Genomic DNA, 22,224 nt, shown 5'->3' with positions numbered 1-22,224 from the left:
GGTGACAGACAAGGTTTTCTCATTTTAGCCATTTGAAAAAGTTGAATGAGAAAAATTAAAGGAAAACCTTATTTTTAAGCATTTTGCATAACACTGAGCTTGTTCTGTTTTCAACAGCAATTTTATAAGTGCCTGTCACAAACCTTTCTGGGTTAACAGTAACCTATTGCAAAGTTTTGTAGGAAAAAACAATCCTTATGCAGCAACCAGGACTTGACCCTCATTTCCCACTGCCCAGCCCTCACAGGCAGGAGCAGCTGGAAGCAAACAGGCAGTTCGTGTTTTCTCGATCAGAACATCTCAGATGCAAAAAAAGCATCCCTGTCATCCAGTGCATCCCAACCACCAGAAGATGGTCCATGCTGACTTCTTGCAATGATTGTTTATACCCCCCCCAAGTCATTTCGCCCACCTCCTTCCTCCAGAGGACATCACCTGAATCCCAAGCTCCTGAAATCAGCCACTCCACCTTAACTCCATCTCTGGTTCCTCTCACCCTGTACACTCTACAAGCTTTATAATTATCAATATGTCCACAAAACCAATATCTGGAAGACAATGTTTTCCGTCACATACTGCAGTTAATGCTCATTTTCTCTTTTACCATTTAGTTCAGTCCAAACACAGTTGTGCCCACATAGACAATAGTCACTGTCACAGAAGCAGACCTTTTAGTAATAAATTTTATTATTTAAATAAATTCAAATCATTTTTACAATTATGGCTTAAATATCAAAAAGGAATGTTGAGGTTCATTCTTACAAACACTAGAAGCAGGTAAAAATATTTGTATCCAAAATGCAGTTTGAGGTCTGCTGCAAGTCACAGACATACAAAAGATAAAAACCTGCCACATTTAAAGTTCCTTAAATTACACTTCATGACACTTAACATTTCATTTCTATTTAAAAAACAGTTTATTGCAATAAATTGATCATCTTACACAGATCTGTCCAAATCCTCCAAAACCATTCCTTGGGCTTTTCCTTTGCCAGCTGAAGCCAAAGACTTTTCCTAGTTCTGTACGTCTGTAATTTCACTGCAAATCAGAGCAGGTTGCAGGGCGATTTCTGCGATCACAGACTGGTCGCAGCACAGACAGAGCCTGCAGCACTGTTTGCTCTGTGTGCAGGTCCCTGCTTAACTCAAGGTCGAGCTCTAGCTAACGCAGAGGAATTTAAGTCATTTTGCTGGATGAATGCACGTGTGTGTCCCCAGAACTGCAAAAAGCGTAGAGCCTATGATCACACAAGCCTGTGAACCGTGTTGCCAGTGATCTCCTACTGGAATTACAACAAAAATCTTTTTATTGTTTTGGCGGGGTTTGTTTTGTTTTAGTATTTTAAGAATATTTGCTTTCACATAAAATTCTTTTCAAAAGTAAATTCAAAGCTCTGTGTGCAAATGAAACCAGACTACTTTGAGCTTTTTTCCTGTATTAACTTCTATGATTCTATGATAAAGACAGAAACACAATATCCATAACACAATATTCAGTCATCATTAACAGTCTATAAAATGTTCAATTAATTGCACTTTCTGCTAGCCCTGACTATTGCAGGTACATGACCAACTCTCTGCAATTACCTGCACACAGCACAAACAACCCAGATCAGTGGCTGTCACTGCTTCTTGTGGGGTTTAGGGAAGCATTTTCTAAACATAAATTATAAAATGCATCTTCAGAGACAAAAATCAATGTATTGTCTTGCAATGCAAAAATGACTGAACAAAGCATTTCATTCTAGGCTTTACCGTCCAAGGAACAGCAGTAAACAATTTTTTCTCCAGGAGGGCTTTTGGGGAGATCTGTTTCTTGGTCTAATACAAACACATGGCCAAATCCCCCCCACAAGTATTGGACTAAGCCACTAACCTCGAGGCGAGTCTCCTCATTTGTATTAGATGTGATGAAACAACCAGCAGAAAAAACAAGGGAGGGACTCTTTATTTACATCAGTTGATGAAAATGGGTCCCACTGGTTCTAAAGGGAGCGGGATGAGTTTGCTAAACTACCTGCTAATGGCTGAAGTATTTAACCTAAGGATGTCTGCACCTTCTGCAATCCTCCACACAGCCTTTGAGATGACTGCACTTCAGTAATCCACAAAATGATTCCCACAAAAGCTTATTTTGGAATTGCAAAAATATTTGTGAAATAAGGCCAGTGTGAAATTCTTAAGATTCAGGGTGCAATGGCTTCAGGGAGGAACAATGAACATCTGACTTTATATCTTACTAGCTTTTATCGAGCATCTTTAGAACCAGTGGAGTTACTGCCTGCAGCTTTTGTCCTACGTGGAATTTCAAGCCATACGCTAGTTACTATGCTTCAGTAATATAGGAGCAAGCCTAGGTAGCCTCTAGTGAACAGATCAAATCCACCAAACGTAGAGATGCAGGAAGGCAGTCTGAAATAAGGAAGAGTGGAACAAATTTTCTCCATAGGTTCTTGAGTCAAGTTTAACACAGAATCAGAGCATGAAAGAACACAGCATTACAAATGGGTTTTTCCCAGACACAGTGCTTTCTTATTGCACATTCCTTCACATTGGGAAAAGAGCCCTGCTGCATTTTTAGTGCAAATACAGGACCAAATTCATCCCTGCCATTACACTGTGAAGTCATGGGGACCCATCATTTATGCCAGGGATGATTCTTGCCCCAGCACAATATACATTTGGTGAAAAAAAAAAAAAAAAAAAAAAAAAAAAAAAAAAAAAAAAAGCGCTGTGATTGCATTTTGGCTCAATCCCATGTGAACATCCAGAGACAGTCGCACATTTGGTCTTGGGGAGAGCTGAAGCAGGCACTTCATACATTCAGAACTGGAACGAGATAAAAGGCACTCCCCCGAAACTACCATGCTGCAAAAAGCAACTTCGTGATTCAGGAGGGAACACCACTTCACCACTACACATCCGTATCAGCTTATGGGCAAATGCAGCCTTCTCTAGTGAATCACAATTTCCAGTTCACAGCAGTTTGGTTACTTAAAATAAAAAAAGTACATTATACACACATATGTCGTGATACATTTATCAAGTTTCCAACACTGCTCTTAAAAGCTTAGGCCATCAACTGTGAGACAAAGTTCATAGAGTTAAAAGTTAATAAATTAGAAGCAGCTTTTTAAAAAAATAAGGGGTAGGAAAAGGGTTTCTTAGAGGAAGAGAACATTTCAAATAAAACCCGGAACAGCTTAAAATACACTTAAAATTTTCAAAGTTTCCTGGTAAGAGTGGTTCTCAGTTTTCATTAACTTTATATGGTGAGGATAACCTCCTTTGTAAAAAGAATAAGCAAATCTATTTACAAAATCAACTTGGCCTTGGCTCGTGATATTTACAAGAACAACATTTTGGCTAGATGAAGAATGTTGCAAGGGTCTCTTCTTGCTTTCTTCCTTCACTTAAAAAGAAAAAAAAAAGCTTTTCCGCTTTGAGAAATAAGCAGCCTTTAAAATGCCATGGCCTAGGTTTTAAAATGAGCGGTAAAACTCAGAAGCTTTGGTCCTGTAGTCCTGTATGGCAAATCACAGTTTGCCTTGCAGATCTGTTGCGTGCAGTCATCCAGCTTTTGATGAATGGGATGTGGATTTGGTTCCCAAAGCACAGCTGCACACAGAGACAGGATGGCAGCTCTGCTGAGCATCTTCTAGTTAAAAAAAAAATAAAATCATCACCAATAAAGTCACAGGTTCATCCACCTATTTCCATTGCTTTTTGGTTTGCTAGAGCTGAAAGTTCCTGTCCAAAGTTGCACTGACAAAAAACCCAGAAACCCAAAGCACACACTGAAGCTTGAGCTCTCAATGTGCAAGCCAAGGTCTAGGCTCTCTTAGTGCATTTTGCTCAGTGCTTAATGTTTGAATAATGGAAAGAGCGCATCATTCCCCAAGGCACACATAGCACGGTTCAGGCAGAGACGAGCTCATCGAGGTATAATCCATCCTTATCGGCGGAGGGCTGAGGTCTTCCTGACAAAAATACCTTGGGCTGTGGTATAGCAGTTGTGCTGCATGTAATGCTGAAGCAGTCTCTTCCACAGAGGGTTGCACTCCAGGAGGTAACGGTTTCCTGGTGATACAGGGAAGGGAGACAAGGGTTAACGGCCAGAAAAGGCTGATAAGATTCCTTCAGAGATGGGTCAGCTAGCAATTCAAGCCTAATGGTGCTGGATAATTTGCACACTCCCTTTTTAGTGCTGCCACTTGCTAGCTGCTTCCCTACACATCACAGCCTCTGCCTGCACGATTAGTAGGAAAATAAGAAGTCAAATGTGGTTAAAAGAGAACTCAGGCATGCACATGATGGAAACAACACAGTCTGAACCAGAGGGCGAGAGAAATTATACATGCTGCACATATGCCAGCGACACGCATGAGCCGCACGCCTGATCTCAGCTTTGGGTGGATTTCCCAAATAGCTCAATTTCAAAATCATAGACAGCCTAAAGCACAGAAGGGTGAAGCAAGACCATGGGTTCTACTAGTCTGGATCTCCACTGCCTTACTGAAAGCTTCCTCTTCCCCTGCAGGCCTGTGCATGCTCCCACGTTACCCACCTATAATGCAGAGTCCTTCCTGAGCTCGTGTGATGCCGACATTAACCTGGTTTGGGTCAGTAACAAACCCCAGGTACTTCTTCTGCCAGCTTTTTGTGGGCTTCTTATCAATCTCTGATCGGGGACAGGAGCGTACAGTTGACAGGATCACGTATCTCCACTCACTTCCTACAAAGAAGGAATTGAACAAGATTTTTCAGAACAAAGTGTCTGACTGCATCACAAGACACTCAATTTCTCCACTGCAAGCATCCACAAAACTGCAAGCCACCATTCAGGTTTCTCCAGCTTTGGAGGCTGTTTGTCTCCAGGTCATTGCTCTATACATTGCAATGGCAGTTCTTTAATACCTCCTTTAGATGTCCTTCATATTAAAACTACCTTCCCATTTTCACCAGTTTCTCCCTGCCTGGGCACTCCAAAGGCTTCCAAGGAATTCATTTACAATCAGAAATCACCTGGAAATCTGGCCCAGAGATGCCTCCTGCATGGCTGAAATGATTTTCTTCCCTTTGTGAGAAGTTGCTCTAATCCTGAGGAAGGCAGGAGGGAAGAGGAATAACCCTTCCCTCTCCTGCGGGCCTCACCTTGACTTTTCATGATAGTGCACACCGTCACTCCGCGGATGCCCTCCCTCAAGAGGTGCTTGCTGATCTCGGACACCTGGGCGTTGTAGGGGCTCAGGATGGCGATGCTCTCCGGCCGGATGGTGCCATCTAGCGTCAGCTGCTTTGCTGTCCTCACCTGGAGAGACGCAAGGTCCTGCTGACTGGGGAACAGCAGCCTATACCCAGGACACCCCACTGGAGGGCCGAAAGACATGGGTCCCTCCAAAGCCATACCCAAGAAGAGGCAATAGCGCCTAGCCACAGTATTCCTTCTGCTGTGGGTGACGCTTCCCTGCAACTGCCTCTGGCAGGGAGGAGCATGGCACGGCATATTCCAGACTCAGAAAAACACCAGGCAGGTTCTGCATGCAAGGAGCCCGTTTCCCCACTGATCTTTATCCCACATGCCTGCTCACCATAACAATCCCATCTTCCCTCTATGATCTGCAAATTACCCTAGGATAACACCCTCAATTTTGCATCTCCAGTGGTACCCCAAGATCCTTCTCCCAGCCTCAATTTTGCATCTCCAGTGATACCCCAAGATCCTTCTCCCAGCCTCTGCTTACTGCCTGTTCCACTTCTTCTGGGTTAGCTTTGGAGTTCTCATTTCCCTCTTCAGTAGAAATCATGAGGCTCTGCTCCTTCCCCTCTATGTGCCCAAAGATGATTGGGCAGCACTTGTTGTCCTTGTGGTAGAGGACGCTGGGTTTGCGAAAAAGCTGAGAGCACGTGTTCAGCCGCCTTTCATAAAACTCCTGGGACGGGAACTTGCAAATATCTTTGTGCTGGCAGAGAAAAGGGGAGAAATTGAGATGAACAAAAAAACCAAGGAACTCGTCCACTCTCAGCTGCTTTTTGGGCAGGTTTCACCTGCAACGCCACTGTGCTATACCTGGCACCGCGCACGTGCATTATTCATTACCCCAGGAAGCGAAAGCACTAATGGAGAATACATTTCTCAGTGGCTTGAGGCAAGCCCTGATAGCAGCATTTACTGTGATGGAAAGAAGACAATCTACACAAGAAAAGCCTCACCATGCGGTACTGTGTGTCCAGCATCCAAGCCTGGTTCCGGTAGCGCTCAAAAAGAGATATCTCCATGCCAAGACTCTTGCAGAAGTCATTGTTGACTACAGGCCGCAGCTGTTTATGATCTCCAAGCAAAACAACCTGAAATAGAGAGTAGACTCCTCAGCTCTGGGAGTGGTGGCACAGGCGAAGGTAAGCAGCTCTTTCGCTGTTCACACTCAGGTATTCATTGCTCCTTATATTATCAACCTGCAACCTCAATCTGGGAGCATTCTGGGCATTATACAAACAAAGAAGAACCTGACCCAGATGACTCGGAAGCTAACTCTCATCTGATAGGAGAGAGCTGTCATGTGGTAAGAGTTTACCAAGATCTCCTCTATACTTCTTGCTATGTTGATAATTTGTACCTGGGTCGGCACATTTTCTGGTGGCTGAGATGCTCACCCTGCAAAGATGACCAAAACTACATCCATGCCACCATTTTTTTCCTACAGAAAGCCAAGTACAAATTTAGGGGAGACAGTATGGGTGTAACTAGGAGGCAGGGAGCTGAGCTGACACATAGCAAAGAGGCAAGTAAGGCAATAGTTCTCTGCTGTAGTTTTCAGGTCTACAGCAGGTCTTAGGACTCTGCTTTATATGATAAGGACAGATAATGTATAGCTCATGCTTCCAGTAAGATTACTTATGTACTGTGTGTGCCTCAAGACTTTACAGTTAATGGAGTTATACCTCTGAGAAAATGACTGCCTGAAGACCAAACGCTGATACATCATCATGGGTACTATCAGAACAACCTTAAAACATAGTCTAAACTTGCAAGAGCAGGATGGTAAGGGGTGGAACGTGTGTGTAGACTCAACAGCTCTGAGCAACTGCCCTAGAGATGCATCTTTGCAAGGTGCTCACCTTTTCAGCGTACTTATGGCTGACCAAGGGGATGAGAGTCTCGGGCTCCGTGGACATGGCGCACTCGTCAATAAGGATCTGCTTAACATTCAGCTTCTCCAGGCAGGGGGCAGATGCGGCAGAGCACGTGCACAGGATCACATCATGGCATGCTAGTTCACGGGCACGTGCAGCTGTCAGCAGATTTTTGTACCTGAGAGCCAATGCAGAGACACCAGGTTATGCACAGGGGAAGCACCTCCAGGTTTCTAGTACAGGAACCAGGTAGAGGCTATACTTTCTCAAACGATTATGGCTCCCCTCCTTCCCCAGGGTGAGCTAGTGTTCCCAGTAAAAGGCTTTCGGTACACCCAGTAGGAGAATGCTTTGTTCTGAAGCCAGCAGGCCAGCGACTCATGGGGATGCAAGCGCCACGTTCGTAACGTAACTTTTGGTCCAGACAGAGAACAGCACCCAAACAGGATTCTGGAGGCTCCGTACTGTAGCACAAGCCCTCAGCAAAGCGCCACTGTGCTCCCTTCACAAGGGAAAGTGGCTAACGGTACTTCCAGGTACCAGGAGGCTCCAGGCTAACAGTACCTGCGCAGCATGGGCTATGCTGCGTTCAAACAGGATCACTTTTTATCGCCATTCTAAATCTCCTAAGGGAAATACACAGCTTCCTGCTGTTTTCATGTTTTCATCTGCTCCCTGGGCTTGAATGAACCGGAACAAATCACATGACTTTCATGGAGCTCTACCAGCTTCTAGCAGCCGAGGCCTAGAAACTATAGCCCAGACTACTTATCAGGTGAGGAAGACTGTTGGACTGTGCTATTTTAGGCAGCACTTCTTTAGTAGCGGCAGACGGCCAGAAAGAGCCATCTCTCACCAGGGTCTCTTTTTACTCACTTCTTTATCTCTTCTTCTGATATCTGTTCTCTTCTCCTCACTCGTTCATCAAATTCACAGATCTTCTGCCAAAAAGGGTTGGATGGCCGTCGGATTCGATGATGCAGGATTATTTCACTAAATAAAGAGTCAATTTTTTTCTTTTTACTTTGCAGAAATACTTTCCATACTTTCCACACACAGGCCCAAGTGATCTCCTCTACATTGAGGCATACAACACTTGTCTACGTGGAGAAACTAGCTTAGCTAAAAAAGTCACAGCCCGACATTTCCATTTTTATAGACCTTACACTTAGTTCATCCTTGAGGTTACAATACGTAACATGTTTTTTTTCTTAAAACAGTTACAAGCTGTAACAAAGTCAAGAGATTTTTAGAGCTGTTTAAAAGAAAGATGAAAAGATCTAGGAAGTTTTCAACAATCTGGGTGTTGTGATCAAGTGCTACATTAGACTATACACTTTCTTATGAAAAAAAATAAGTACAAAACAGTCTAATAATGGGAGTGCCACCAGAAGAGCTAGTTTATATTTTGAACCACAGGCCTGCTGCTTCCTTACAGAGGTCACAGGGACAACGCCACTATAAACCTTCAACAGCCTCGGGCTCCCCATGCCAACTCCTGCCTGGCACCACCATCCGGACGAGGACTTTGGCAGCCTCCCTCCCACAGTCTCCCAGAGAGACACCAGTGCTGCTCTGCAGCAGCAGAGCAGAAATCGTGCTTGCTCTGGCTTGCTCAGCTTTCCAGCTGCAGTAAACACCACTGCCCACAGCTTTCAGAGCCTGTGGTGCCCCATACTCCTACCTGAGTTCATGCTTTGGTTTTGCGTCCCGCAAGGCTTTTCGGGAGAGGTGCCGGTTGCTCCCTGGGTACGGGTATTCCATCGTCTCAATTGCCTCACCATAAACCCTCAAAGGTCTCAGGTCCTTCATTTTCAGTAGCATCTCTGGGGAAGGAGAACAGCTCTGGTCAGATGATGCCAGGCACAGGTGCTGATGAAAAACCCCACACTTTGCTCTAGATGTCCCGCATTCACCACACACTAGCCCTTCCTCCTCATCCTTTGCTCATCAAACCCAACGTTACTTGTCCTCACCCTTCCGCGAAGGGTCTGCTCTAAGGAGCAGACTAAGCTTTCTGCCACTCCTGTCTCCCAGCTTCCTAATCACAGGCACGTGTTCTCCCTCCCACTAGTATAAGCTCCTTTAGGGGCTTAGAACAAATAATTACCAGCAACAACGTCAACAGACTTGTTGGATGGGCCACAGTACAAGATGCACTTGTTCGCTTTGTCCTCTTCTTCATCCAAGGATTCTAGTTGCTCCTTCTCAATGATCTCCTGGTTCAGCTTATGGAACCAGTAGACGATGTGAGTTCCAACAACGGTTTTCCCTGTGCCTAAAAAAGCAAGAAGGTTGAGAACACTTTAATAACTACACCCTTGCTCTAGTTTGGCATCCAAATGATCAATCTTGAGACTAGAACCAGGGGATTGCCTTAAACAATTGTGTGTGATGCCAACCCACTCTACCTTCCCTTGTCTCACCAAGGGTCCTATGGAAATCAATACTACACACCCCCCCCCAAAAAAAAAAAAAAAAAAAAAAACACAAAGCAACAGACCAGAACAGGCTAGTTCTAACCTGCCTTTAACAGCAAAGGACATATACATGCACGTCCCCTCACCCTTACCTGGTGGGCCTTGGATGAGTGTGAAGGATTTTTTTAGAGCATTTAGAATTGCCTGGTTCTGACTCTGGTTGAGCTTCCTTTGACTCCCAGGGAGATCAAAGGTTTTTTGCAGCAGGAGTTTGGATGTTATCACTGTTAGGGTAAGACAACAAGTAAACAAGTTTAGAACAAGTTACTGAAGGGAGTACACAGGCAGTTCAATGGAAGGACACAGCAGGTACCAAGCAACCGTGCCCCAGTTACAAGACTTCCCAAACACAATCTTAGTCTCATGCCAATAAATTCTGCCCATGAACCTTCTCTGTGAGTCCAGGGGATTAAAACATCACCTGCATCACTCTCCATTATGGCAGCCTGCACCTACATTACTTTTACTCTAGCAGTGTTACAACTCCTTTCCTGCCCTTGGCAGGGGAGCTTCCCAGCTAAAGAGAAGAGAGGTGTGTGCTGTGCAGGCTTGATGGTCTGCAAGCGTGATTCCTATGGCAATGACCCACAGAAACTGCCAGGACACCTACCTGGCCAAAAGCAAGTAGTCATAGCCTAAAAAAGATGAATATTAAAGTACCTACCTTTCGTAGGAGGTTCATGGTTTAGTGCGATGCTTCTAGCAAGGTTGGAGGCATACTTTAGCTTCCAAATTGCATTTTCTTTCCGTCTGATGGACAAAAAAAACCAAGAATGAATGAAGTGTGACATAAAATATTGAAGAATATAACACAGCTTTGTACAATTGTTTTATTTATTCTCTCTTTGCTTCAGTCTTGCATTAAATCCTTCCACAAAGGGCTTAAAACAATTTGTGTATGAGTCTTATTCTGCTATTTTGTAGCCGTGACTATTTCTCAACTGTCTGAAGAACTGAGCTGGCAAAGATGTTGAGAGCAAGGAGTACAGCCCACCTCCATTTTATTATGTCTTCAATCCATTTTATTGGATTAACTTCCATTTTTTTCCTAAAATTCAAGACATAAAGGGAAACACATTCTGCCCTGAGGAAAGCTACAGTAACTCAGGTGCAATTATCAGTCCATACTGAGTACAAAGAAGGGCAAAATAGGCATCAGCTCTTCTCTAATACTAGCAGATCATGCTTCACAGCAACAACAAAGGAAAATGAATGGCAAATCAGGGAGTACCTGTCTGCTAAACAAATCCTGAGCCAGTGTTTCACACCGCCTTTTCTGACGCATATTGAAGCAATCACTAACATAAGAAACAGACATCCAGGGCAACTTTAGTATGATACCTTCCCCTATCTCCTCAACCCCGTTCTCAAGGTCAATCTGGAGAGCATGAAAACATCTGGAGAAATGCTGCAACCCCCACAGAAAGTCAACGGCCAGTTGACGCTAAATAAAGACAAATTTTCAGCCATACCAACGAGCAAAACTCATCTGGTTTAGCAGAGGAGTCTCACGGGAAGCTGTTACTCTGTTTGAACTGACAGGTTAATTAGAGAATGAATGCTAGGCACACTTACACATCTGGCAACATCTTTGGAATGAGCTCCACTGTGAACCTGGCAGAGTCCTGCGAGATTTCCACGGGAATATTCTCCATAGACATAGAGTGGATGTAAAAATTCAATGTCTGCTGACTATTCCTGTCTGACTTCTCATCGTCACCAAATTCTTCAGTGAGCCCATGAGCCACCCACGTGTACGTATTTGGATCAACCACAAGTTTGCTTTCTGATCTGCCCTTGTTAAACAAAGTCAGCTCCTGGAGGCCGCAGCTAAGGCAATCCTCATCGCTTTTGAAGCTCCCAAGGTCCAGCCCACTTAAGCGAATGCACAGGTAACAGTGGTTGAAGTCCACTTCAACGGAACACTCTTCCAAAAAGCTTTTGGTTACAGAGAAGGTCCCTTGCAGCTGCCCTTTGCTTGTCCTTTGCTTTGCCCAGGTAATTTTGACATCTTGGAGGACAATGGAGTCATTTTCGGCCACTGCACATGAAGCAGATTCCATGGCGCTCATTGCCATCCACACTTTGTTATACTCCACTGCGTTTTTGTACTTGTCTTTGGATGACTGAGTAGCATATGCAGAGAAGCAATCGATGGGCTTTTCTGTGTGCTGCAGACAGATGTCAAAACCCGGCGTTACGCACCACAGCTGCACAAAGGGCACCAGGAATCCCCGGTACACGTCTGTAGTGAGCTGGAACTGCAGAGCATCGCCAGTGCTCAGCTCCAGAGACAGCTCCACATAGTGCAAGCATGGGCTTTTACTTATCCACCCCACTTGCCGCTTGCGGTGATCCTCACCCTTCTGAAGGAGAGGGGCCACATTCTCAAACTTCTCACTTTTGATGGCTGAGAGCACGTTTTGCCAAACTTGGGCTCTGAAGAGGGTGACACTGCGGTCATAGAGAGGCCCCTCCTTCAGGCTGTGCTCCTTATTCGTTACCACAGAATACACTCTCTTCTTCCACATTAGCCTCATGCTGTTCCGCTCCTTGTTGAACGTGGGCTGCTCTATTAGCTGAAGAGCCCTGTAGTTAATTGACTGAGGATCAGGAAGAGTCTCTTTGTTCAGTGGAAACAAGGCTTTAAAGTACTTGTTCATCCCTTCGATATCCACTACAAAGGCAAACTTCTGCAGGACTTGCGATTTCAGCTGAGTGGCCATCTGCAGGCAGTGGGCCCTCTTCTTGTACATCATGGCCCTGGAATTCTTTCTGTTGAAGTCATGACAGAGAAACTCAATGTCCTCCAAAGAATAGGCAACCGGCTTCTTGCGGAGCACAGAATGAAGGTGCCGCTGGACTACTACATCCACGTATCGGCGGATGGGAGAGGAAGCCCAGGTGTACGAGTCAACATGCAAGGAGTAATGGCCTGCTTTTGACTGGGCAGTGGAGTTGGAGCGACTGAAATAAGAGCGGCTGAGCATTCTCCTGAACTCTAGTGCCACAGGGGCCAGCTTTGGGTGGATGTCATCAGTGACAATAAGGTCTAGCATCTTGTGGAAATCGTAGACATTAGCAGCTGACTGTAGGTGCTCCCAAAGCGGGGCCAGGAGGCTGAACTCCACATCTTTTGGTGAAACTTGACTGGGAAGCACATCTCCCAGATGATGTGAGAGATGGATGGACAAAGGAATGATGTGGCTGTATTTGCTTTTCATGAGTGATATTTGTTGAGGGTTTGGCTCACTCTGACACCGGAGAGGAGTGATGCTTCTGGTGTCCTCCTGGTTGGTTAGGAATTCAGCCACAAAACTGTTGAACATGATCATGAACTCTTCTATCATCTGATGGGAACTTCTGTTACCCGGAGAGCTTTCTTCATCCATTCGGTCATAGAAACAGTCCTCCTGAAGCCGAAACTTCCGGTGGATCCTGGAGAAGTGATAAGCCACAGCTATGCAGTCCTCCAGCGTATTAAAGCGAAGGGCATCTGCCTCTCCCCTGTAGTGGTTCTTAATGAAGAGCTCTGCTTCTTCATAGGACAGCTGCCTGTCTGAGCGGATCACAGACATGGTGAAGATTCCCTCTATCACCACATCAGTCGTCTTTTCTACAGTGACAAACAATGAGATCACACGACGATCTTCCTGCGGCAGGAGGCTACAGATTCCCTGGCTAATTTGGGGTGGGAACATGCTGAGTGGCTCCCGGTCAGGAGCATAGTATGTGGCACCCCGTTTCTTTGCTTCCATGTCCAAGGCACTGCCTTTGGGAATGATGCCAGCCACATCTGCAATGTGGATCCCAATCTCATAATGGCCTCCAAGATCCCTAACACTAACAGCATCATCTAAATCCTTAGCACCTTCGGGGTCAACAGTGAAGGTCAGGTAACTCCGACAATCCTTCAGGTTTTCCTTGATGAAATTTGGTTTGCTGGAGGTGTATTTGGCTAATTCCCTGTTAACGACAGCTGGATATTTATTTTCCAAACCATACTCCATGTCAAGGATCTTTAGGCCTTCTTCCAATGTTAACGCAACATGCAGAATCTCAGTTATTATCCCCAAAGGGTAGTAAAACCCTTCCCGCCAGGAGATAATCTGAACACAGAAGAGCTGGCATCTCCTTGTCTCCTGGCTGATCTTCTCGCAGCTGACCACTCTGTACTTCCCATTGACAAGCCTTCGGATGGGAATGACATTTGGTTTTTCTTTCAGCCCTGGGACAAATATTTTGGTGACAGTGCGATCAATGGGTATCATCACCCGGGGATCGAACTCATCCATCATGCAGATAAAAGTCCGTTCTCTCTCTGCACGTTTTAATATGCCCACCACCCTTCCTTGAGGGCGGAGGCAGCCACTGTCAGCCGTGCTGCTCTGCAGGATTTCCACAAGCACTTCATCCCCTGTGAAGGCCGTCCCACAGTGAACTCTGCCTTTGATCTGAATGGTCATACCTGGGAAGTCATTGATGGTGAAGGCAGAAGCTCTGTCAAATCCCTCTTTGATCAACTCGCACCTCTTGTACATTTTGGGGTGCATGTGCAGATACTCCTGCATCATCTGAGAGGAGAAGCTGACATATTCCTGTCTGTTTTCCCAATGGTTTGAAGCCTCATGCTTCACATTCAGCAGCCCTTCTTCAGACACTGTCACCAAAACATTCTTGCTCTCATCTAAGAGTTCCTGGAGAATTGGATCATCAGGATTTATACTATCAGCCTCAGAGCTCCAGGAATCCGTGTCGCTGTCCTCCTCATCCCCCTCCGGGCTCCTTCTCCTCCAGCTATCCTTGTCGCATGCAGCCTGTTTGATCTGCGCCATTGTCAGGTTCTCCGGAGTCACGCTTCCCTTCTCAATGCACTCCTGGATGAAGCGTTTCCATACCTTGCTGCACTGGCCATGGGAACACAAGGCCACAGCATCCCCCACCACAACCACCAATGACTGAGCCCTGGTCATGATGGTGTTGAGCACTCTGGCTTCATTGAAGAACTCCAAGTGGTGGGAGGCAGAGCTGCGCAGACTCTCGCTGGTGTGGACTGTGCTGATGATGATGACTCGGAACTCTCGGCCTGCACAGGAGGGGACAAGCAAGAAGTCAGTCTTGGGAACCCAAGGGGAAAGACCTTGTCTGGCTGCTGTATGTATCTCTACACACCTACACTGCATTACATGAGGGCTTTCACGTGTAAGCCAGGACAGACACCATGAGGGCACCACTGCGCAAACACCAGGGAGGGGAGGGAAGCGTGCAGAAAGAGGTAGGACAGCGGACTAGTGCAGCACTAAGCACTCATGGACCAGCACCGAGTTCACAGTGCCACCAGCATCCCCCACTATCCACTCTTCACAAGCAAGGGCGGAGTCTTCTCTGAATCAATTCCTGGGGGAACTGAGGATTTTGCAGGAACAAGAACAGTGACCATTCACAAGTCTCCCTCATCCCTTCAAGGACAGCTCTGCTGGCTGATCACATTACAATTAACAAACAGCAAGAGCACCCTAGTGATTTCAGAGCTGAAAAGAGACTGTAAAGAAAGGGTGTGGAGATTAGAATCACACCCCAAGGGTCAGTTATTCTCACCATGAGAAGTCCCAGCTGTACAATAAAAAATAGTAATAATAAAAACATGGATGAGTCATAAACTAAGTCACTGAAGACAAAAACAATCCCATCCCCCTCTCATCATCAAGTGCAGTGGACTCCTTTAAGCTGTTCTGCAGTACATGCTGCAGTTGGTACCCACAGGCCACCTTGGTTTCAATTCATTTTTATTACTAGCCTCCCCCACTGACACTGGGAGCTTCACATGATTCACACATGCTGAAGTCTCTGGGATGCTTTAAGCCAGTGCTTTGCTGCTGGTGTGAGCAGAAGCCAAGGTTAAAACTGATCAGTTCCCACTTGCAGGGTTTTCACCCTCCTACAAAGTAACATCCATAAATTTTAACAAGCTGACAGTTGGGTACAGATTTAATTCAGTGTGAAATCTTGTTCACTAAGAAAAGGATGAAATCAAAGAATTACTGGTACCAAATAGATAAGGATGGAAATCAGCCAGAGGAGATCCACACACTCACTTCTAATCAACATGAAGTGGGACATGGCCACTTGCTGCCAGCATCTGGAGCAGTGGGAGAGCAATGGGGAAGGATTGGGATGCTTTGCTAACAGAATGACACACACTGTTCCAAAGAGGTATTTTGCCATGAGATCAACGGGAATATTTTGCATGGAAATGCATGTATGGATACATGCTAGATGAGCTTTAAAAAGCTGAGGTATCCAGTATAAGAATTGTGCACAAACGCACATGGCCAGCAGCTGGACAGCAGGCACAGTGAAGAAAGCAGCCAGAAGAAACCACCATGCTAGCCACGAGGAAGTGCATATCAGGACCCATTTGCTCCATCATCCTTGCTAAAATGTTGAAGGGAGAGCTGACAATGATTAAGGTGCCAGAAGGACCTTGGCTAATGACCCTGTATATGTTCCCTCTGCCCTTTGCACGGTGGTTTAAAGCTCTCCCTAGAGCACAAGAGACCTCAAAATGCCTCCAGGCATTAATAACCACTGCACAGAACACACACCTGGCAAGTTTTCATAGTTTTCTACCACCACATCTTGTAGGTGCCTCTTCCTCAGCTCTTGCCTTGTTGCAGAAACCTAGTAAGAAAGAGAGTCACAAATCTGAGGGCGGTTTCCAGCCACAAGCCCAACCCCAAGCCCAACCTCTCTCCCCCCCGCCCCCAAATCCAAGCTCTCTGCACCCTCAGCACTACAGACATGTCCTTTCCAACTATAGGTTCCACAAGAAAGTTACCTGACAACAAATTTCATGTCTTGTGCTGATTTCAGCCTGCTTTCCCAGTCTGAGCTACAGTTAACCTACTCAGAGGATGCTAAAAGAAATCTTTAATTAAACCATCCCACTATGAGGCATCTCGGCTCTGACTGCCCATTCCAGGCTACCTAGGACCGTACCTAGAAAAACACACTGTTGGCATGCAAGACTCTCAAATTCCCTAGCTGGCTAGCATGAAAGAGACAGGTTTACCACAAACAGAGTCCAGCATCTACTAGGGAGCGTTTAGAGTGTGTTCAGAGAGGTGCATGCATATCCCCTTCAGCTAAGGAACATGTGGTTCTCCTACACACCTGTGTCCCATGGGAGACCACACAGATCCTCTTCAGATTTTGGACACCCCACTCATCTGGCCACTTCTCAAATATCTCCTGCACTTTCTCAATCACTTGCATTATCTCTGAGGTGTTGTGCCAGGAAATCATGGATATATCCCTTTCAGCCACGCCAGGCACATGGCAGAACATGAGCGGATAGATTTCTGGGTGGGGTGGGATGTTCCCACTGGCTTCAATAGCATTGCCTTTGCCAACGTAGAAGTGCTTGGAGACAAATTCAATTATGGCTGCAGCAGAACGATAATTCTCATTGAAGATGATCCTGCTCTTCTTGGCCACTTCATGCTTCTCCTTCTGGTAAAACTGGAAGAGTCGGTTTAACAGAGTATGATCAGCGGATTGTCCATCTCCAACACAGAACAGTTTCGGGGTTATCTGCATGTGGTCCCCAGCTAGGACAATCCGAGTCTCAAAAGTGGCATATGAGAGTGGAACCAAAGCTTCGCATTCCAGCATCTGAGCAGCTTCATCGATCATGATGTGGGTGAAGTAACCTGGAGCCACCTTCAAGTTCTTAGATAACATAGAAGTGGTAATAATTACGCGGTGCCTGTCAATCTCCTCCCGTGTGGGGTGCCTGAAGGAGCGCTGATCTGCAGAGAGACAGCAGTACATCTGAGTGATGGCATCTGTCAGGTTGATGGGACGGTCAGTAGATATAATCCTCAAGGGAACGGCCCATGGTCGCCCTTTGGTTACATAGCTATGGAAATACTCCCGGATGTAGATGTCAGCAGCACTGCATGAGAAGAAGAGGGGAAACCATCAAGGAATTTAAGAGCTGTTCTTATACAGGACCTTCACCTCAATGTACTCTTTAATCATTCATCAACAAGGTGCCAAAATCACCCCCAGCTTTAGCTGACAACCCTCTTCAAAAGAGCTATTCACATATGTGCAAAGTTGCCTGCATTTACACAACCACCAATTCCAAGCATATTTTGAGAATATGGTTTAAAAAATGTATTGATACTGGAGACTAAGGCACCTCAGTGCTCACAGGGAGATGACACTCAAAACGCAGTGTGCCTAGCAAAACATCTAGGCCTGCATCTCTGCAGGATCAAGCTATACAAATGTGGTCCAGTGCACCCCTGTTCTGACAGCTCACCTTCCCAGCATCCTCAACCCAGGTGGATAGTGCAAGATCTGCACAGAACAAGCTTCAGCGCAATCAGAGAGCCTGGAATAGGCTAAGATTAGAAGTTACCATTTATTATACATTAAAAAGTAAGGCAGTAACAGCCTGCAGGAATGGATATGGACACTCTTCTGAGCATAATTGTTCTAATTTTAACAGTCTTGGCCTGGATTCTCTCAAGGCAGATTCAACAGCAGTCAAACCAGATCTACATTGCTAGAACAATTTATTTAAATAAATAGTTCATTTTCATTTATTAATTGAAATATATATTAAGAAAAGGCCAGCTTAGCTCCATCTCGTGGAGCTCCACGCTAGCTCCTCTTTATCCCTTCACACATGCACTGACCCAACACAGGAACCAGGCCTCTGACTTTGGTTACCTCTTCACTTCCTCCTTGCTAACCTGTTAGTGTGAGTGCAGATCAGCACTCGCGTGTTGGGCTGCCTGAGGATCTCCATGGTGGCCATGGCCAAGGTGAATGTCTTCCCTGTGCCAAAAGGCCCGTAGATCAGAAGAGGTGGGACCTGCCGGCTGCTGATTGCTTTGCCCATGATGAAGGAGATGGCTAGTTTCTGCTTGCTGTTCCCTTTCTGTGGTAGCTCGGGAGAATATGGGATAGAACAATTGGCAACATCAGGTACGACCAGCTTCTCATCCAACAGGCGGTCAACAGCATGATGCCACTGCCGGAACAGCAGCCGGTCAATTTGGAACTGGATCTCCACATTGTGGAAGGTGTTTGGCTTGAAGTTCAACTCAGAGCAACATCTCTTTGGTATTTGTAGCCAGATGGTTTTCTCCGTCGTGGCTTTATTTTCCACATGGACCTCATAAACCCGATTGTCTGTCGGTGGGTCAAGTGCCAGGAAAGCAATGGGCACAGATCTGTTCAGCAGATACCCCTCATCTGTGTCTGGTGAGAGGTTATAAGGAGTAGGCACTTCAGCAAACAGCTCACCAGGCAGGGCAAACTTCATCCCCATAGAAAGGCTTTGCAGCATCGGAGTCAGCAAGATGGAGACCCGGAGGTTGAGTCTGAAAGGCAGAAACATCCAAATTAACAGCAGAGAACTAGCTGATGAGTTCATCAGTAATTGCCCTCTCCACTGTAGAGGGGTGACTGTCACTTACGCCCAGAGAGTGCCTGCTGGCTATCTGAGTACGGAGACAGGGACCATGCTTCTACCTAAACCACATCCACAATGCAAGACACAGTCCTTCCCCACCTATCACTAACCAGGGAGACACCTTTCTTGGCAGCTTTCCATTTGTTCTGTGAAGCTCCAACAGGTGCCTAAGGACCCAGCCCAGAAGAGATGGAGACTAGATCTTCAACAGTTGCACAGCCCCAAGAACAGGGTCTATGATCCACAGCTAGGAGGACCCATTTGGATACACAACACGTACTTACTTGGCAATGAGAGCCTGTTCGGCTTCTTCTTCCCGGAACAGGAAGTCATGCATCCTGTCCTTGTAGGTGAGACGGGTGATGGGAACATTTGCACCGCCCCCGTGCCGAAAGTCCAGAGAAAGAGCAGGTGGTTTGTATCTGGCCAGCAGATCCACCTCATCACTGGTCCTTAGCACGCTGGGAATGATGACCCGGTTACCACTGTGCCATCGCGCAAAGTTCACAGGACGGCTACTCTCTCTGTTGGTTGGGATCTGACAAGGAAGCTCCCGCCGGCCTATCCTGGCCTGGATTTTCTGGATGAGGACAGGGCGACTGCCGAAGTCAAACACCACCCACTGCTCGAAGACTCCCAGTGTACAGCACTCCATGCAAACCTCCACCAGGAACGTGTTTGGGGAGGAGGGCAGAGTGTTCAAGCGCTCCCCTCTAATGTAGTGGAGTCCTCGTGAAAATCCATCCCCCGAGAGGTAGAAGGTGACTCCAGGTTCCCTCTTCAGTAGTGCCACATGCTTCAGAGGCACCTGCCAGTTGAGGAGACAAGAAAACATTGTGGCCACTTCCTTAAGGAGAGCCCTATGGACCCAATGGCACCTGAGATCTTCCCAGTAGCATTGTCTACAAAAAGCTGTTGCAGGACCAGAGCACCACACTTAAGCTACACAGAGTTCTTGAAAATCTCCAGAAAGGAACTTACTTCTCGCATAATCCCATAGCAATTATGTTAAGCTTTTAAAAACCTCAAGTTTCAGCTGTATAACAGCTAAGATAGTCTTCCATGGTAAATCTCATAAGCTGGCAGAAAACAGTTAGACTCAGCCTCTTGCCCCTCAACACCCAAAATATTCTGGGCAGGAAGGTGCCTGAATCATGCTCTTTCTGATCATGTCCAGGACACGTTCAGAGCGGCTAAGTGCACACTGGGGACCCACTACATGAGAAGAGACAAGAGACACAGATGACTGCATACCCCACACAGTGTCCCTGAAGGGCCACAGCTCAAGCACAAACACAGGCCATGACAGCTCATGCTCAGGGCTGCAAAGTACCTTCTGCTCAGCAGACTCCAGAATACCTGACGTCCTCATTTGGACATCCCCCAAATCCCTATACTTGTGCTAAGACCCCTCACAGACAGAAAAAACAAGCAGATGAAACCAAACCAGGGACCGTGCGCAGCAGCAGGTGCTCTCAGCAAGAGCCAGCATGGTCTTAACCTCCCTTTATGCAGAATTAAGCTTACCTGCGAGTGAACTCTGAACTTCCACCTGTATTTCATCCTCCTGTCCTCCGACTGCACATGCAGAGGCTGCTCACACCTAACCGTAACACCGTCGACGTGCTCAGCCATCTACAGGAGAGGCACAAGAGGAGGGGGCTGAAGGCAGTATTCCAAGGACAAACCACAGAGCCTTCCACCTGCCTATCTTCATCCTTCGCTTTTATGCTATCTCCTTCCCAGGTAGGACCGGCAGCAAATTCTCACAGCTCAGAGCAGACAAATGGAACAAACACTGGTGCTCAGTTTTTCCAAAGAGCAGCAACGGCAAGTCACAGCGATGGCAACATGCCCTTCCAGAGCTTTACGCATCTCGTCCATCTCTGGCAATTAAATCATTAGAAACGTGAACTCCCGGTTTCATGCCCAAGTTCTCACACAAGAGACTTCACACCATCGGCAGAAAAACTCTGCTCCAGAGAACTAACTGGCTTCCCACCCTCCGCCCAGGACTTACAATGAACACCTCATTCGAGCACTTCTGGTACTCAGCAATGAGCCGATCCTGGTAGGATAAGAGCCCATCCTTCATGGCCTGTTTCTTTTTCTTTACAGCAGCCTTCACCCTCTGAATCCACTCCTGCAGCTCCTCGGTGGAATGGGCCTTGGTGCAGCTATTGCCGAGTTCGCACACCTCCGCTCTGCAAGGAAAGAAGCCTTGTGGGTCTGAGCCAGGCCCGAAGGAAGCAGCCTACCGCCTCCTCCCCAGCTCCACGCACCCTGAGGCTGCAGGACCCACGGGCAGGGAGCAACCAGAGAGCTGTCAGAGCTTGGCTGCTCACTCGCTGCACGAGGCTGACATCTTACCTGCTGCACAGGGAGAATTTTGTCAGTCCGAAAGGCGGCGCGCGGTGAACCCACTGGACGGTAGCGTCAGCCGAGATCATCTGCATGTGCTCCGTGGAGGAGCAGTGGTTCTCAAAGCTTTCCTGAGAGCTGAAGGTCACCAGGCAGACTCGACAGTAGAAGTGAATCGGAGGAGGCGTCACCTGCTCGCTGCTCTCGCTGCACGTCTCTGAGGATGAGAGCAGGTCGGAGCGAGCCAAGCCATGGTTCCTCTCCGCCTGCCACACGGCCATCTCCACTTCGCTGTGCGCGTAGCGGCACCACTGAGCGCTGTGCCTGCACGGCTCGCCCTTGGAGACGTACCTGCAGTAGTTCAAGGTTGGGATGGACTCGGGGCACAGCCGGATGGCAATGTACTGCTTCTTCCTCTGACTGTCAGACACCACGTGCACTAACAGTGGGTCCCACGTCCGGTGGTACTCGCAGAGCCGCGCCTGGCCACCTGTGGAGATCTGCTGAGGGCTTCCATAAAAACAGCGTTTGCAGATCTCCTGGAAATGCCCCCCAAATTCATTTATGATGTCCTCCGTGGCACTGGTCAGGTCTGGTGTGGGGAGGCCGTTGGGGCAGTCGGCCAGTTGGGTCCGCAGGACCTCAGCTTTCAGTACGCGCCTCTCCAGCTCGTGCTCCCGCTCGAAGTTCCACACCATCGCCTCCTCCGGGCTCCAGGCAAAGGTGCATAGGTTCTTGTGCTTGCTGCAGCCCAAGCCC

The 22,224-nt window shown here is 47.0% G+C and overlaps 1 protein-coding gene across 1 annotated transcript; it reads right to left on the bottom strand.

Annotated features, from left to right (window-relative positions):
• Positions 1-2,734: 2,734 nt before the first annotated feature.
• On the bottom strand, positions 2,735-21,803 carry HELZ2 (helicase with zinc finger 2). Its single transcript, XM_062589387.1, has 19 exons — positions 21,475-21,803; positions 21,125-21,308; positions 20,632-20,739; positions 19,389-19,912; positions 18,380-19,012; positions 16,788-17,571; positions 16,220-16,295; positions 11,190-14,700; positions 10,279-10,364; positions 9,707-9,838; positions 9,245-9,412; positions 8,819-8,960; positions 8,011-8,127; positions 7,120-7,312; positions 6,214-6,348; positions 5,745-5,963; positions 5,155-5,311; positions 4,568-4,735; positions 2,735-4,080 (listed from the first exon to the last, which is right to left on the bottom strand). Exons 1-19 carry the CDS (start codon positions 21,744-21,746, stop codon positions 3,956-3,958), a joined length of 7,734 nt encoding a protein of 2,577 aa, XP_062445371.1. The 5' UTR covers positions 21,747-21,803; the 3' UTR covers positions 2,735-3,955.
• Positions 21,804-22,224: the final 421 nt, after the last annotated feature.

Source organism: Rhea pennata, chromosome 16, assembly GCF_028389875.1.
Source record: "Rhea pennata isolate bPtePen1 chromosome 16, bPtePen1.pri, whole genome shotgun sequence".
Taxonomy (NCBI): domain Eukaryota; kingdom Metazoa; phylum Chordata; class Aves; order Rheiformes; family Rheidae; genus Rhea; species Rhea pennata.
The sequence above is the reverse complement of the archived record's forward strand: the minus strand, read 5'-3'. Positions and strand labels throughout refer to the sequence as shown.